Source organism: Podarcis cretensis (assembly GCF_951804945.1).
Source record: "Podarcis cretensis genome assembly, chromosome: 2".
Taxonomy (NCBI): domain Eukaryota; kingdom Metazoa; phylum Chordata; class Lepidosauria; order Squamata; family Lacertidae; genus Podarcis; species Podarcis cretensis.
Window position 1 is genome coordinate 124,516,077 of NC_137171.1, and position 16,416 is coordinate 124,532,492.

At 46.6% G+C, this 16,416-nt stretch overlaps 2 protein-coding genes across 2 annotated transcripts in view; one reads left to right on the plus strand and one right to left on the minus strand.

Moving 5' to 3' along the window:
- Positions 1-16,416, minus strand: part of LOC307208944 (uncharacterized protein) — a 196,683-nt gene that overhangs the window by 176,456 nt on the left and 3,811 nt on the right. The gene's annotated exons all lie outside the window — the stretch shown is intronic.
- On the plus strand, positions 7,408-14,844 carry LOC307208521 (vomeronasal type-2 receptor 26-like). Its single transcript, XM_079963177.1, has 4 exons — positions 7,408-8,020; positions 11,935-12,162; positions 12,581-12,707; positions 13,195-14,844. The coding sequence occupies exons 1-4, from the start codon at positions 7,478-7,480 to the stop codon at positions 14,103-14,105; spliced, it is 1,809 nt and encodes a 602-aa protein (XP_079819303.1). The 5' UTR covers positions 7,408-7,477; the 3' UTR covers positions 14,106-14,844.

Consider the following 16,416-nt stretch of genomic DNA (forward strand, 5'->3'; position numbering starts at 1 on the left):
TTTAAAGCCCTTCACGGCCTAGGACCCTCATACCTACTGGACCGCCTCTCCCAGTATAATAATAATAATAATAATAATAATAATAATAGTAATAATAATTTATTTATACCCCGCCCATCTGGCGGCTTCCAATCAAATGTTAAAAACAACACAGCATTAAATATTAAAAACTTCCCTAAACAAGGCTGCCTTTGTTGATATTTGCAGTGTCACGTGCACAGCGGAATGATGAGGAATACGTGCCAACATGCTCTAAATTGCTTTATTTACATTTCAAAGCTGGTAGATTACAGAAAAACATCTTGCCTCTGCCGGAGCAGAGAATGCATCCTCTCTCCTCTGAAGCACGGAGAGAAACAACACCAGACACTGAACTGCAAAGAACAGTGAAAAACAGGAAACCAGTGTACGTCACATCCAGTCTCCCTTTCCCGTGAGAAAACCCAACAGCAATTGACTGTGGAATGTAAACACCTGTCTCGTGACAAGCACTTTCGCTGCACAGTGAAGAGAGCAGAAACCAACAGCCTTCAGATGTCTTTTAAAAAGAAGATAGCTGCTCATTTCCTTCACATCTGAAGGGAGGGCGTTCCACAGGGCAGGTGCCACTATCGAGAAGGCCCTCTGTCTGGTTTCTGTAATGAGGGAACCGGCAGAAGGCCCTTGGTGCTGGATCTCAGTGTGGAGGTGGAGACGCTCCTTCAGGTATACAGGTCCGAGGCCATTTAGGGCTTTAAAGGTCAGCACCAACACTTTGAATTGTGCTCGGAAATGTACTGGGAGCCAATGCAGATGTCTCAGGACTGGTGTTATGTGGTCCCGGCAGCCACTCCGAATCACCAGTCTAGCTGCCGCATTTTGGATTAATGGGTATGGCCCACGGAGGACCTTAAGGTCCATAAATAGCAACACCCTAGAGGTCCCGGGTCCTAAGGAAGTTAGATTAGCCTTTTCAACACTGGCTCCGGCCTGGTGGGACGCTCTGCCTCATGAGACCAGGGCCCTGCAGGATCTGATTTGTTTCCACAGCGCCTGTAAGACAGAGTTGTTCTGCCTGGCTTTTGGCTTGGAGTCAATTTGATTCCCTCCCCCTCTTTCTTTTTCAATTCTCCTGCTGTGATGAGGCTGCATTTTAATGTTTTAGTGTTTTAATGTTGTATTTTCTTGTTTTTAAGTTGTATTCATTCAACTTGTTTTTATTATTGCTTGTTAGCTGCCCTGAGCCCGGCCTTGGCTGGGGAGAGCAGGGTATAAATAATAATAATAATAATAATAATAATAATAATAATAATAATTATAGAGCACCACATAATCAAGTAAATCAGGACGAATGCTGAATCAGCAGGGTGTCTGGAGAAGACTTGAATCAGGTGGAGAGCATTATTGTTTGTTTGGTTGACTGATTCATTGACTGAATCAGAAGCAGGATGTCACCTCACGTTCCTCTCAAAAATGGGGTCCATTTTAGTGGACCCAAAGGAGAACTTTGGACAAATCCCTTGAGTTTTCATGAGAAGTAAAGGAAAGGGGAAGTGGGAAGAGTGATGTTGTGTCAGGCGTGGAGAGTTCTCCTCTCCCTTTGGTAACATCACAGATAAGAATTAACAAGCAGTTGATCTATTTATAGTCCTTTTATTACAGCATCATGTTGCAAGCAGAAATACACAGCTCTTTGCAAGGAGGGCTGTTGGCTGCTCTAAATCCTCCTTCCGACTTCCGTAGCATCTTAGGTGCCAATGGGAAGTTCCTCCCTCCCTCTGACTTCTTTGCTCTCTGTTATGTTCAGTCCGAGTTGGTGGTGAGGGGGGTTCCCAACACTCTCAAGAGACATCTGAACTAGCTGCCCCCTCCTTTTGGGTTCCCTTGTCGTTATCTTGTACCTGGGCAACTCCTCCCTCAGCTGTTCAGCTCCTGTCTCTCTCTTTGCTTCTGAACACGCTGTGGACTGTCGGACTTGTGTGCAACCGAGCGACTCTTCCAGCAGTGTGATCTACTGAGCTTCTTGGGCTTGCTGGTCAGATGGTTTCCTGTTCAAATCTGTGCGACAGAGGCAAGATCCCATTGCTCTGTCCCAGCTCCTGCCAACCTAGCATACAACAAAATGTAATACAAGATTCAAATGCCGAAATTACGCTTAATCTCATGCCTTCCCCCCATTCCTTCTATGGGGACTAGAGGTTATATTTACACCTGCACATCAAAACTGTCCAGATGCCCAGGCGGGGGCTAGGGCCATAGCACTCCTCCAACAGGGACCCCTCAGTGGTAACCCCTACTTGATGTAGGTCATGGGGGGCAGGTGTGGATTACCCTTAGATGCACCCCCAGTAGATGGACTGGGGTGGAATAAGTGGCTATACGCAATGCCGATGCCAAACCATTCACATCTGTAATCAACAGAGTTGTGGCTCATTTGGACCCAATGTTATGCTGTTGTCTTGTTTCCATCACTTAGGGAGTGACAGGAAAACAGAAGCTTGGAACACAATTTGTAGGCTTTTTGGATGATTCCCACTTCTAAAGGAGCAAGTGCATAATTTGGGGGTACTCTTGGATACACCTTTGTCACTAGAGACCCACGTGTCCTCTATGGCTGTTTGTGACCACTGGAGTAATGGAAAACTTGGAGCTGGACTACTGCAATGCACTCTTTCTGGGGCTGCCCTTGGGTCTGGTGCAGAATCTCTAGTTGGTGCAACGTGATGTGGCCAGATTGTCCTTGTGAGATTTTGGTCAAGAACATCTGGCACCCCCCCCCCCATTTGAAGGACTATCCACTTAAACCAATTTTCGGCTTCCTGCAACTTCCATTCCTGATCCACCAGAGCACCTCTTCTCTTATTCCATGACTACTAAGCTTACCCAGGAGGCACCTTGTGGAACGCTTTTTTGGAATTCCAAGTGTTGGTTTGTCTGTTTCTTTATTAAATTTGTACACCGCCCTTCACCCAATGATCTCAGGGTGGTTCACAGCATAAAAATACAGGATAAGACCAAAAAGTATATAATAACAACAAGAACAAAAACAAAACAAGAAACCTACAAAAAAATCTGCTGAATCGCCTCTGTCTTTGCGTGAAATTTCAGTTCCCTTGTTCACCTCTCAAATTCATCAGAATAGCCCTATCCTGCGTTAGCATCAGTGCGCGCGCGGGGGGGGGGGGGGGATTCTGCCAGGGCTCACGTATGATAGTTCAGGTTACTTCTAACTCTTAATCTTGGTATTTTCCACCAATCTTTGGCATTTGCATCTCACAGTTTGGAGGCAGATCTTGGAGTCTTCGGAAACATGTTTTTCTTCAGCCCTGCAGTTGCAGGTGGAGCTCCATAAAGTGTCTAGGAACTTGCAGAGGTGGTACTGCTTTTCCATATAATTATCAAAATGATAGTGTGTGTGGTTTTCTTGCCCTCCAAAGATCACATTTGAGTCCACTAAATGTGATGTTATGGATCTGAGGCAGAAAGGTCTGGCAGATATATGCCTCCTGAGCCACCCAAAACTTAGGGGGGCTGAGATTTAGGACAGATGATAACTGCACCAGAATGAGGTTGGCTTGACTTCTCTCCACTTCAGATGTGACCCCTCTGTAGGGCTCCGTTAGTAAGAAGAAAGTTACTGCATCTTGCAAGGACCACAACAAAAGACTTGTAATTCTTTGTAAGGGAGGTGCTCGTTCCTGGGAGGAAAAAAGATGGTCCTCATTCTACTGCTTCTACTGCCTTATGGGGACTGTGGGAAACTGAAGACAAAATGCCTCTTGTCTTTGGAAAGGGATGAGATAGATTCACCTAATTATTTCAGGCCAGGAGACCACCTCATCAGTGGGGTCATCTCTGCCACAAACACTATGTTTCATCCTCATATCTTTAGCCAATGTCCTTCCACCAGTTTTTATTGGTAAGACGTTTTGTGGGGATGGAGTTCCTGGTGTTGCTACTATTTCCATGAGATCCAACTCATCTCCAGTTACTTTCTGGGGCCTTTCTCATGATCTGGTACCTGCCTTTAAGAACATAAGAAGATCCCTATGACAGATAAATTTGGGGGTGATGAGGCTCTCAGCAGCTACCAGTCACAATGGCTATGTTCTCTATTCACTGTCACAGGCACTATGCCTCTGGGTACCAGTAACTGAGAATCTCAAGTAGGGGAAGTGTTATTGTGCTTCTCAGTTTACCATGTGCATCTGGTTGGCCGCCTTGAGAATGCTGGAACAGATGAGCCTTGGGGCTGATTCTGCAGGATTCTTCTGAAAAATGATGGTAGGAGAAAGTGTATTTTTGCCTTAGATTTAACATAAAAGGGGGAAATATCTACATTCTCAAAGTGGAATTATGATAGTGCTTTCTGGATCTTTTAATCACTGTCTTAGATCCATAATAATAATAATAATAATAATAATAATAATAATAATAATAAAAATTTATACCGCACCCATCTGGCTGGGTTTTCCCAGCCACTCTGGGTAGCTTCCAACAAAATATTAAAATACAGTGGTCTGTTAATCATTAAAAGCTTCCCTAAACATGGCCGACTGCTTCTAAAAGTCTGGAAGCTGTTCTTCTCTTTTACACCTGGTGGGAAGGTGGGTGCCACTACCGAGAAGGCCCTCTGCCTTGTTCCCTGCAACTTGGCATCTTGAAGTGAGGGAACTTCCAGAAGGCCCTCGGAGCTGGACCTCAGTGTCCGGGCTGAACGATGGGGGTGGAGACGCTCTTTCAGGTATACTGGATCAAGGCCGTTTAGGGCTTTAAACGTCAGCACCAACACTTTGAATTGTGCTTGGAAACGTACTGGGAGCCAATGTAGATCTTTCAAGACCGGTGTTATTTGGTCTCGGCGGCTGCTCCCAGTCACCAGTCTAGCTGCCGCATTCTGGATTAGTTGTAGTTTCCAGGTCACCTTCAAAGGTAGCCCCACATAGAGCGCACTGCAGTAATCCAAGCGAGACATAACTAAAGCATGCACCACTGGCGAGACAGTCTGCGGGCAGGTAGGGTCTCAGCCTGCGTACCAGAGGGAGCTGGTAAGCAGTTGCCCTGGACACAGAATTGACCTGCGCCTCCATGGACTCCCAGGCTGCGCATCTGGTCCTTCAGGGGCACAGTTACCCCATTCAGGACCAGGGAGTCCTCCACATCTGCCTGCCTCCCGTCCCCCCTAAACAGTACTTCTGTCTTGTCAGGATTCAACTTCAATCTGTTAGCCGCCATCCATCCTCCAACCGCTTCCAGACACTCACACAGGACCTTCACTGCCTTCACTGGTTCTGATTTGAAAGAGGTAGAGCTGAATATTAGAGGTAGAACAGAAATATCACTTGGACAGTGTTGGCATGTATATAATTTCTCCCCCCAGGAAAGGACCCACAAAGTACTGGCAGCTCCTCTCCTTCTTGTATGCCATTCAAGCGATCAACCAGAATCAAAAGCTGTTACCCAACATCACCCTGGGCTACAGCATCCATGAGAACTTTTTTGATGGAAGGGTGACCTATGATGCTTTGCTAGACATGCTGTCCATTGGGCAGCTGAACTTTCCAAACTACAGCTGTGGTAAACAGACTAACTTACTGGCTGTTCTCGAAGGGTCCGACTCTCAAAACTCCATCCAGATTTCAAACGTGTTGGGCATCTATAAAATCCCACAGGTAGGAATGGAGAGAGGTATAATAGCATTATGATATTGGCAGTCTTATTTTCAACTACCCTCCTGTTGATCCCTAGCATCAAATTTGCCTTCTTTACGGCTGCCACAACCTTCAAGGAAATCACCGTTCCCACCAAAGGGTCCTTGCACTAGACCTTCCTCCTTCCTAAGACCTTCCCAATCTCATGTTGGGCTTAGAAATATTTAGGCTTTGATCTGAAATCAAACAAGATAATAATAATAATAATAATAATAATAATAATAATAATAATAATAATAATAATTTATTATTTATACCCCGCCCATCTGGCTGGGCCTCCCCAGCCACTCTGGGCGGCTTCCAAAAGAATATTAAAATACTATGATACATCAAACATTAAAAGCATCCCTGAACAGGGCTGCTTTCAGATGTCTTCTAAAAGTCTGGTAGTTGTTGTTCTCTTTGACATCTGGTGGGAGGGCATTCCACAAGGAGGGCGCCACTACCGAAAAGGCCCTCTGCCTGGTTCCCTGTAACTTGGCTTCTCGCAGTGAGGGAACCGCCAGAAGGCCCTTGGTGCTGGACCTCAGTGTCCGGGTAGAACGATGGGGGTGGAGACGCTCCTTCAGGTATACTGGACCGAGGCCGTTTAGGGCTTTAAAGGTCAGCACCAACACTTTGAATTGTGCTCGGAAACGTACTGGGAGCCAATGTAGGTCTTTCAAGACCGGTGTTATATGGTCTCGGTGGCCGCTCCCTGTCACCAGTCTGGCTGCTGCGTTCTGGATTAGTTGTAGTTTCTGGGTCACCTTCAAAGGTAGCCCCACGTAGAGTGCATTGCAGTAATCCAAGCGGGAGATAACCAGAGCATGCACCACTCTGGCGAGGCAGTCCACAGGCAGATAGGGTCTCAGCCTGCATACCAGATGGAGCTGGTACACAGCTGCCCTGGACACGGATTTAACCTGTGCCTCCATGGACAGCTGTGAGTCCAAAATGACTCCCAGGCTGCGCACCTGGTCCTTCAGGGGCACAGTTACCCCATTCAGGACCAGGGAGTCCTCCACACCTGCCCGCCTCCTGTCCCCCAGAAACAGTACTTCTGTCTTGTCAGGATTCAATCTCAATCTGTTAGCCGCCATCCATCCTCCAACTGCCTCCAGACACTCACACAGGACCTTCACCGCCTTCACTGGTTCTGATTTGAAAGAGAGGTAGAGCTGGGTATCATCCGCATACTGATGAACACCCAGCCCAAACCCCCTGATGATCTCTCCCAGCGGCTGCATGTAAATGTTGAAAAGCATGGGGGAGAGGACAGAACCCTGAGGCACCCCACAAGTGAGAGCCCAGGGGTCTGAACACTCATCCCCCACCACCACTTTCTGAACACGGCCCAGGAGGAAGGAGCGGAAACACTGTAGGACAGTGCCCCCAGCTCCCAGCCCCTCAAGACGGTCCAGAAGGATGTTATGGTCGATGGTATCAAACGCCGCTGAGAGATCCAGCAGAACTAGGAAACAGCTCTCACCTTTGTCCCTAGCCCGCCGGAGATCATCAACAAATCTTCCTTCTCTTCCCAGGTCACTTATGCTTTTGTCTCTCATGTTCTGAATGATAAGAGGCATTTCCCTTTTTTCTACCGGATGGTCCCCAAAGAAGAAGCCCTGTACCCAGGGATTGTCAAGCTGCTCCAGCACTTCCGATGGACCTTGATTGGCCTCCTTGCACCAGACACTGACAATGGAGAGAGGTTCCTGAAGAGCTTGACACCCGTGCTCGTCAAGAGCGGTGTCTGTGTTGTCATCTCACAAAGTATCCAAGGACTGAATACAAATGGAGTATACATGTCTCATCTTCCATTCCACAAGTGGAGGCAAGTGCGTGTATTTGTTTACTATGGGGAAATGACTTATTTCTTAGATGGACTACTCATTATACAACAGATTTTTGACACAGTGATGAAATTCATTGTTGGAAAAATCTTCATCACAACAGTTTTGTGGGATGTCGCCCTGGAGCTGATGTATAATGACATATCTTTCCAACACATCCATGGTATATTTTCCTTCTTCACTGAGACAAGTAAAGGGGCAAAATACGGCAATTTTCTACCCTTTTTCTTTGGTATTAAGAAGTTTTGGGAAGATGCTTTTAATTGTTCCTATTCAAAGCATGCATTCTCAGTGAAAGGCCGGACAAGATGCAGAGAGAGAGAGAAACTGGAGAGGCTTCCCCAAGATGATCTGGAAAGAATCCTCTCTCTAGACAGCTACAGGATCTACAACACTCTGCAAGCCGTGGCTCGTGCCTTAAATGCTGCATATTCATCTAGATCTAAGCAGAGGGGAACTGAGAGAATGGGACTTCAAAGGCTACAGCCATGGCAGGTATTTTCTTTCCCTTCATAGACATCTCAACTGAGCATGACAATTGATTGTAGTGTTGCAGATATTGAATATTGTGCAGTTTGAAATGATTAGAAGCATAAGAACTGGAAGCATTCATTTCCTTTTGGAAATGAATTATTGTCCAGGCCCATAGAAATATTATTCACTCTTTACTCACAGAACTCTTTATAACAGAATGAGAACATCATTCTGTCCAACACAGGCTCGGGATCTCTCTCTCTCTCTCCCTCTCTCCCTCTCTCCCTCTTTCTCTCTCTCCTGCCTTTCAGCCTCCAGGCTGTTTGCTTTACCATCTGGACAGCTTCCTTTACATATTGACTCTGTTGAGTTTTGGAGCCAAAGACTAAAGGGCAACTCCCTTCAAAAAGGAGATATTGCAATCCAATACCTTCGTCACATGATCTAAGGTTACAACACTCGCGTTAGCTAGCAGAGAACAACAACCAGTTAGTTCATCTTAATCTCAGCAAGAGCCTGGAGCCCTTCAGAAAAAAAGCTACTATGGAAAAAACCCAAAGTTTGCAAAACACATTAGCCATTTTCCATTTTCAACCTTCCTTAATACATATACATTTTTCATTTCTGTTTGCTATTCTTATTCTTGCCTCATTGCACAGCCCCCCGAGCAACTGCTCCCATCATGTGCCCAATTCTCCTTTCCCCGCAAGTTGGAATTATTTTTGGCAGGGGAGATGACATTGATCAGGCTGTCTCTAGTCTCTATTCCTTTGACACCCGCTTGACTCTGCTCTGGCTCTCTGCTCCCTCCACCAAGCTCCTGCCTTTCCCTGCTGAAGCCCATATTAGAGATTTCATTCAGTTTGCCTTGAAAGGAAAAACAAACCTAATTTCTGAAACAATCCAAGGGGGCAGCATCCTTCAAAAACATGCTTACTAGGAGAAAATCACACAGAAATGCTGAAGAATGAGTTTCTATTATTATTTTAAAAATGGTTCAGAAATGTGGAGAACTGAATTTAAGATTGGGGTTTATGTGAGAGAGAAAAGAGTATGAACCAAAAGTGACAAGATCCCTCCATGACTATTTGAGTTTGCAACCAGCTCTAAGCAAAGGGGAAGTGGATTGTCAGTATGCTTCCATTATTATTATTATTATTATTATTATTATTATTATTATTAGATAATTTTAATTAAATTTTCAATATAACAATTCCAAATAAACATTTTACAAATATCCAGTGACTTCCCTTCTTCTCTTTCCTTGGTCCATTGGTACATCTTATACACCCCTGCATATTTTACTATAACCATTCAAATCAGTTTTCTACTTTTACATCCATCAAACATTATTTACGGGGTTGAATTTGTCTTCCCCTCTGCAGGGAGGTGGGACCAATTCGGATGGTCCGCCCCCGCCACTTAATGGATCCAAATGGTTTCCAGAGAGTGGTAGGGGATGCTTTATCCCATGTTGATGGCCTTTCAGCTGATTCCCTGGTGGCCCGCTGGAATGCGGAGTTAACCAGGGCTATCGACTGTCTGGCTCCGAAGCGCCCTCTCCGATTGCATGGAGCCCGGACAGCTCCGTGGTTTTCTTCGGAGCTGAGGGCGATGAAACAATCGCTGAGATGGCTAGAGCGTCGGTGGCAAAAAACTCACTCCGAATCTGACCGGACACAGGTTAGAGCTCAACGTCGAGCCTACCAAGTGGCGATAGCGACGGCGAAGAAGACTTTCTTCACCGCCTCTTTTGCATCTGCAGAAAATAGTAGCAGGAGACTCTTTCAGGTGGTTCGTAATTTAATGGAACCACCTTTACCACCGGGGCCTTGTAAAGACCCCAAGATCTCCTGCATCGATTTTGCAAAGTTTTTTGCAGATAAAATCACTCATATTCGGAAGGAGCTAGACACCACCGTGGGAGCAGTGCCGGGGCGGGAGAGTGCTAGAGCTCTGTCTGGTCAAGTTGCATGGAATCAATTTCAATCCGTTACCCCCGAGGATGTGGACAGGCTGCTTGGACGCGTGAAACCAACCACCTGTCTCCTGGATCCTTGCCCATCCTGGCTAATAAAAGCAAGCCGGGAAGGGCTGGGCGATGGGCTCTGCGGGGTGGTGAATGCTTCCCTCTGTGAGGGAACATTCCCAGATCCGCTGAAAGAGGCGGTCATTAAACCGCTTCTTAAAAAACCATCTTTAGACCCGGCCAGTATGGCCAACTATCGCCCAGTCTCAAATCTTCCTTTCTTGGGCAAGGTGATTGAGCGCGTGGTTGCTGAAGAACTCCAGGCACGCCTGGAGGATGCGGACCATTTGGATCCCTTCCAGTCAGGATTCAGGCCTCATCATGGGACTGAAACTGCCTTGGTCGCGCTGGTTGATGATCTCCGGCGAGCTAGGGACAAAGGTGAGAGTTGTTTCCTAGTTCTGCTGGATCTCTCAGCGGCCTTTGATACAATCGACCATTACATCCTTCTGGACCGTCTAGAGGGGCTGGGAGCTGGGGGCACTGTTATACAGTGGTTTCGCTCCTTCCTCCTGGGCCGTGTTCAGAAAGTGGTGGTGGGGGATGAGTGTTCAGACCCCTGGGCCCTCACTTGTGGGGTGCCTCAGGGTTCCGTCCTCTCCCCCATGCTTTTTAACATCTATATGAAGCCGCTGGGAGAGATCATCAGGGGGTTTGGACTGGGTGTCCATCAATATGCAGATGATACCCAGCTCTACCTCTCTTTCAAATCAGAACCAGTGAAGGCGGTGAAGGTCCTGTGTGAGTGTCTGGAGGCGGTTGGAGGATGGATGGCGGCTAATGGATTGAGGTTGAATCCTGACAAGACAGAAGTACTGTTTTTGGGGGACAGGGGGCGGGCAGGTGTGGAGGACTCCCTGGTCCTGAATAGGGTAACTGTGCCCCTGAAGGACCAGGTGCGCAGCCTGGGAGTCATTTTGGACTCACAGCTGTCCATGGAGGCGCAGGTCAATTCTGTATCCAGGGCAGCTGTCTACCAACTCCACCTGGTACGCAGGCTGAGACCCTACCTGCCTGCGGACTGTCTCGCCAGAGTGGTGCATGCTCTGGTTATCTCCCGCTTGGACTACTGCAATGCGCTCTACGTGGGGCTACCTTTGAAGGTGACTCGGAAACGACAACTAATCCAGAATGCAGCAGCTAGACTGGTGACTGGGGGCGGCCGCCGAGACCACATAACACCGGTCTTGAAAGACCTACATTGGCTCCCAGTATGTTTCCGAGCACAATTCAAAGTGCTGGTGTTGACCTTTAAAGCCCTAAACGGCCTCGGCCCAGTATACCTGAAGGAGCGTCTCCACCCCCATCCTTCTACCCGGACGCTGAGGTCCAGCGCCGAGGGCCTTCTGGCGGTTCCTTCATTGCGAGAAGCAAAGCTACAGGGAACCAGGCAGAGGGCCTTCTCGGTAGTGGCGCCCGCCCTGTGGAACGCCCTTCCAGCAGATGTCAAAGCAATAAATAACTACCTGACATTCAGAAGACATCTTAAGGCAGCCCTGTTCAGGGAAGTTTTTAATCTGTGATATTTTAGTGTATTTTTGGTTTTTATGGAAGCCGCCCAGAGTGGCTGGGGAGACCCAGCCAGATGGGCGGGGTACAAATAATAAATTATTATTATTATTATTATTATTATTATTATTATTATTATTATTAATGCTGCCACCATTTTCAGCTCTATACAGTTATTTTCCATATATTCAATAACTGCTTTCCACTCTTCTTTCAATGTATCTTCTTCTTGCTCTCTTATTCTGTATGTTAAATCTGCACGTTCTCCATATTCTGTCCACTTAAGTTGCCAATCCTCTTTAGCTGGGACCTCGCTGACTTTCCATTTCTGGGCTAGCAAAACAGGGGCCTATGCTTCCCTTTATTCTAAATGCTCTCATCTTTGATTCTGTTCCAGCTCCACCCTTTCCTAGGAAACACCCAGTTCTACAATTCTTCCATGGACAGAGTGTATTTGGATGAGAACGGGGAGCTGACAGCCGACTTGGACATTGTGAACTGGGTGGTGTTCCCCAATAAATCCGTCCTCAGAGTGAAGTTTGGGAGTATCGACAGACAGGGATCCCCAGACCTGAAGTGCACCATCGACCAGGAGGCCATTGTGTGGCCCAAGTGGCTCAATCAGGTGACGGGGAGTGGGAATCATGCTTGTCATTTAGCTGTCTTTTCTATGAGCTCTAATAAGTGCTCCCTGTTCTGTGGGCTGCTGCCCTCAGTTGCCTGTCAACTCCAGCACTGGGCTGTTGTTCCAGATAGTTCCTACAGCTCCTCTGCTCAGCTGGGTGCCAAAGGAGGCTTCCTGCTAAACTGTGTGTATGGGGAAAGGGGGGTTCCTTGCTTTTCGGTTGTTACATGTATTTCTATCAGTAGTGAATGGCCCATATACAGAACTTTATTTAATGGAGGTCCTTTCTTTTTTTCTGAATTTAATCATGAATAATTCATGTAATGGACAGTGATGGGAAATGCTTAGTTTCAGCAGATGACAACATACTATTTCTCAAACAACAATTCTCACTGACGCTCTTCGTCTTTGTGCCTAGACCCTTCCTACTTCCAGGTGTGTGGAAAGCTGTCGCCCTGGATCCGTCAAGGTGATTCAGGAAGGGAAGCCTCTTTGCTGTTATGAATGTCTTCCCTGTGCAGAAGGGACCATCTCCGCTCAGGAAGGTGGGTGACTCCAAAGGGAAGGCTGGCCTTGGGGAAGAGAGAAGGGTTCAGTCAGGAATCTCTCAAAACCAATTCTCCTCGGCCTGAAGCGAGATGAACACCAGCTCCTTTGGCCTGAAGCAAGATGTATGCTGCACCCCATGGTTGCCTTTGACTAGACTTAACTGTCCCGGGGTCTTTAAGGAGAGAGATTGTTATGGACCTAGGGTGGATATTAGACTTCTGCACAGACCCCTGATCCTCCTTTTGGTCCTATTATAGGGGGCTCCAAGCAGCCCAACCTGCCAGAGGCCAAGCTGGGGATCTCTAGCCCTGGAATCCATTCCAAATTTCTTTGGGGTAGAGCTAATTAAATACCTGTAGTGATCTGTGGCTCTCTCAGACTGACTTGGTCGACAGCTGAATCTCTCCCAAGAGGGTAGATACTGCTCTGGGCTTGGCTGAATCCAGAGTAGTAGACATTACTCTTTCTCTCTCTCTCTCGCAGATGCAGACCATTGCCAAAAATGCCCAGAAAACCAGCATCCAAACAAGAACCAAGATCAATGTGTGTTCAAGCATATCACCTTCCTAGCCTACGAAGAATCTCTGGGGGTTGTCCTACTTTCCCTTGCCCTACTGGGGTCCTTAGCCACAAGCTTTGATTTAGGAATCTTTATTAAATACAACGAAACTCCCATAGTCAAAGCCAATAACCGGGACCTCTCCTACATCCTCCTCGTCTCCCTCCTGCTTTCCTTTTTGTCCTCCTTCCTGTTCATTGGGAGGCCAAGGAAAGGGACCTGCCTTCTCCGACAAACGGCCTTCAGCATCATCTTCTCTGTTGCTGTTTCTTCTGTGTTGGCAAAAACCATCACTGTGGTTCTGGCCTTCCTGGCCACCAAGCCAGGGACCTCAGTGAGGAGATGGCTGGGGAAGAGTCTGGCCAACTCCATTGTCATTTCCTGTTCCTGTGTCCAAGTTGTCATCTGCACCATCTGGCTGGGGATCTCGCCACCATTCCCAGACTCTGACATGCACTCCCAGCCTGGGGAGATCATCCTGCAATGCAACGAAGGGTCTGTGGCCATGTTTTATGTTGCCCTCGGCTACATGGGCTTCCTGGCGGCCATCTGCTTCACGGTGGCTTTCCTAGCCAGGAAGCTGCCTGGGGCCTTCAATGAAGCCAAGCTGATCACCTTCAGCATGCTTGTCTTCTGCAGTGTTTGGGTGTCCTTTGTGCCCACCTACCTGAGCACCAAAGGGAAATACATGGTAGCCGTTCAGGTTTTCTCCATCTTGGCCTCCAGTGCTGGGCTCCTGGGCTGCATCTTCATTCCCAAATGCTACATTATTTTGCTGAGACCTGATCTGAACGCAAAGGAGCACCTGACAGCAAAAGCTAAAGATAGCATCTGATTCTTAAAATATTATTTTTCAAGAAGGTAGGGAAGTGAGATTCTTGAAAAATGATGTTTCATTTTAAAAAACCGTTACCCTCATTGGATCATGTAGAACCAACCAACTTAATGGAAGTAGTTATGAAATTTGTATTTGGTTGAAAATTTGTTAATACTTTGGAAGATATAGATCACATAGATCACAGGGAATTCACATTACCAAAATTTTGTAATTAGTCGCTGCATGGAACAAAGATGTCCACTGTCACTCCTGTTATTTTTCTTAATTTTAGAGGAATATCCCTCCAATTATACAATGCCCTTTCTGGCATAGGAGTAAGTATAAATGAAAATAACAAATGTAGGCCTCTATGCAGACTAAACATGCGCAATGTTAGGGTGCTATCAACGGTTCCTGGCTGATTGCCCAGGAAACTATAAAGACAAGGAAAAGTTTCTTACAGTCCTTTCCCCTCCCCTCCCCTCCCCAAGCTTACAGAGTGAGGCCATAGAACCCAGCCTCCTGGATAATGGTGTTGTCCTGAGTGAATCTCCACCCCCAGTCTCTCCCACTTCCTAACTCATCATCATCACCTCCTCTGCAGGTGCTGCTAAGTACCCTCTGTCTTTGAGCTCTTTGCTCTCCTACTTTCAAGGCTCGCCGGGTTCTGGGACATGGTGGGTCTAGAATGGTTACTAATGACATGTCAGCCAGATGTTGCTCTGGCTCTCCCATGATTTCCCAACTTTTATCCTCATCTTCCTCTGAACTGTGACTTCCCTTTATACTTTCTTCCTCTTCCTCCTCCCTGGGAGGGTCAGGATGGAGAGGTGGTCTCGCCCATTCCTGCCTGGCCCTTGGTCATCTTGGTCACTCTCCACCTCATACCTGCCAACTCATCAATCTCTTCCTTAATTTATGGTGCCCAGAACTGGACACAGTATTCCAGGTGTGGTCTGACCAAGACAGAACAGACTGGGACTATTACTTCCCTTGATCCGGACACTATACTTCTGTTGAAGCAGACTAAGATTTCAACATTATTTTTATTAGAGTTAAAATTTGTTATTCCCCCCCCCCCCCCCTATTTGTAAAATTAATAAATCAACACCTTTCAATGCTGTATTTTAAAATGTTGTGAGCCATGCAGGGACCTTACAGTGAGGGAGGGTCATCAATATTATTATTTAATATATAAAAAAGTTGCTGCATCACACTGTTGACTCATGTTAAGCTTCTGGTGTAATAAGCCAGTTGTCCTATATTTAAGCCAGGCGGACATTTCCACAGTGGTGGGAATGTTTTGGCGGTTTTTTTATTAAAAATTTGATGATTTACAAAAGTGTGCAATGTCTCTCGTATTTTTTTTCCCATGTAACTTTTTTACAAATCAGTTTCATTTGTTGAGACATTAGGAAGAAAAGGGGGAGAGGGGTGGGGGGGGGAGACGATTGGGGGTGTGGTTGGGTGGCAATGTTTCTGTTTTACTTACTATATGTAGGGTTTGGTGTCAGCATTGCTTGTGCAGGTTCTTTGCTGTTCACTTGTGTTCCTTTGGTGGGGAGGGAGGTTGGGGTTGGCCTAGGGTGTGGTTGTTCATTTGTCGTTGGCTGTGGTGGTCTTTGTTTTTGTGTGTGAGTGATAAAGGGGAGCCATACAGGGGTGAAGGTGTCTTCTTCTATTTGTCCCCATGTCAGTTTCAGTTTATTGGTTAATTTTTCCAGTAGGGCTGTTTCCCATACTATTTGGTACCATTGGCCCATGCTTATTCCTGACAGGTCTCTCCAGTGGTGGGAATGTTGTGGGAAAGCGAATGACAATGAAACAGAGGAGGAGGAAGAGGAGGAAGAGGAGGAAAGGAAAGGGTGAAGGCTTGTTGCTTGGGGAGCGGGGTAGACAAAACAGTGAAGGACAAGGCAGTTCTGGGCAGCCTGGGCAACTGTTGCTTAGGTGGACCAGAAAGCAAAGAAAATGGCCTTTGCTGCAGTCAGGCCAAAGGAGAGCAAAATAGGGAAGGGAGGGCTAGCCAGGAAGAAGAGTGGGAGCTGCCCTTGTTGCTGCATATAACCAAGAAAAATAGAATATGCACTAGAGTTATAACTTTTTGACCTCAAAAACAAACCAACAGACAAACCCCACTCCCTGTATTATAATGGGATGAACGTTTGCTTAGAAATACTGAAAAGGGGACTAATTCTTCTCAGTTGTGAAAAAAGGTCACCCCGAAATGTAAAGTTGGAATCACTGTATCTGTAACATTACTACTCATAAGTATTAGCACTTTTTAAAACTTTATGGAACTCTTTAGAACTTTTGCAGCTGCCTGGAA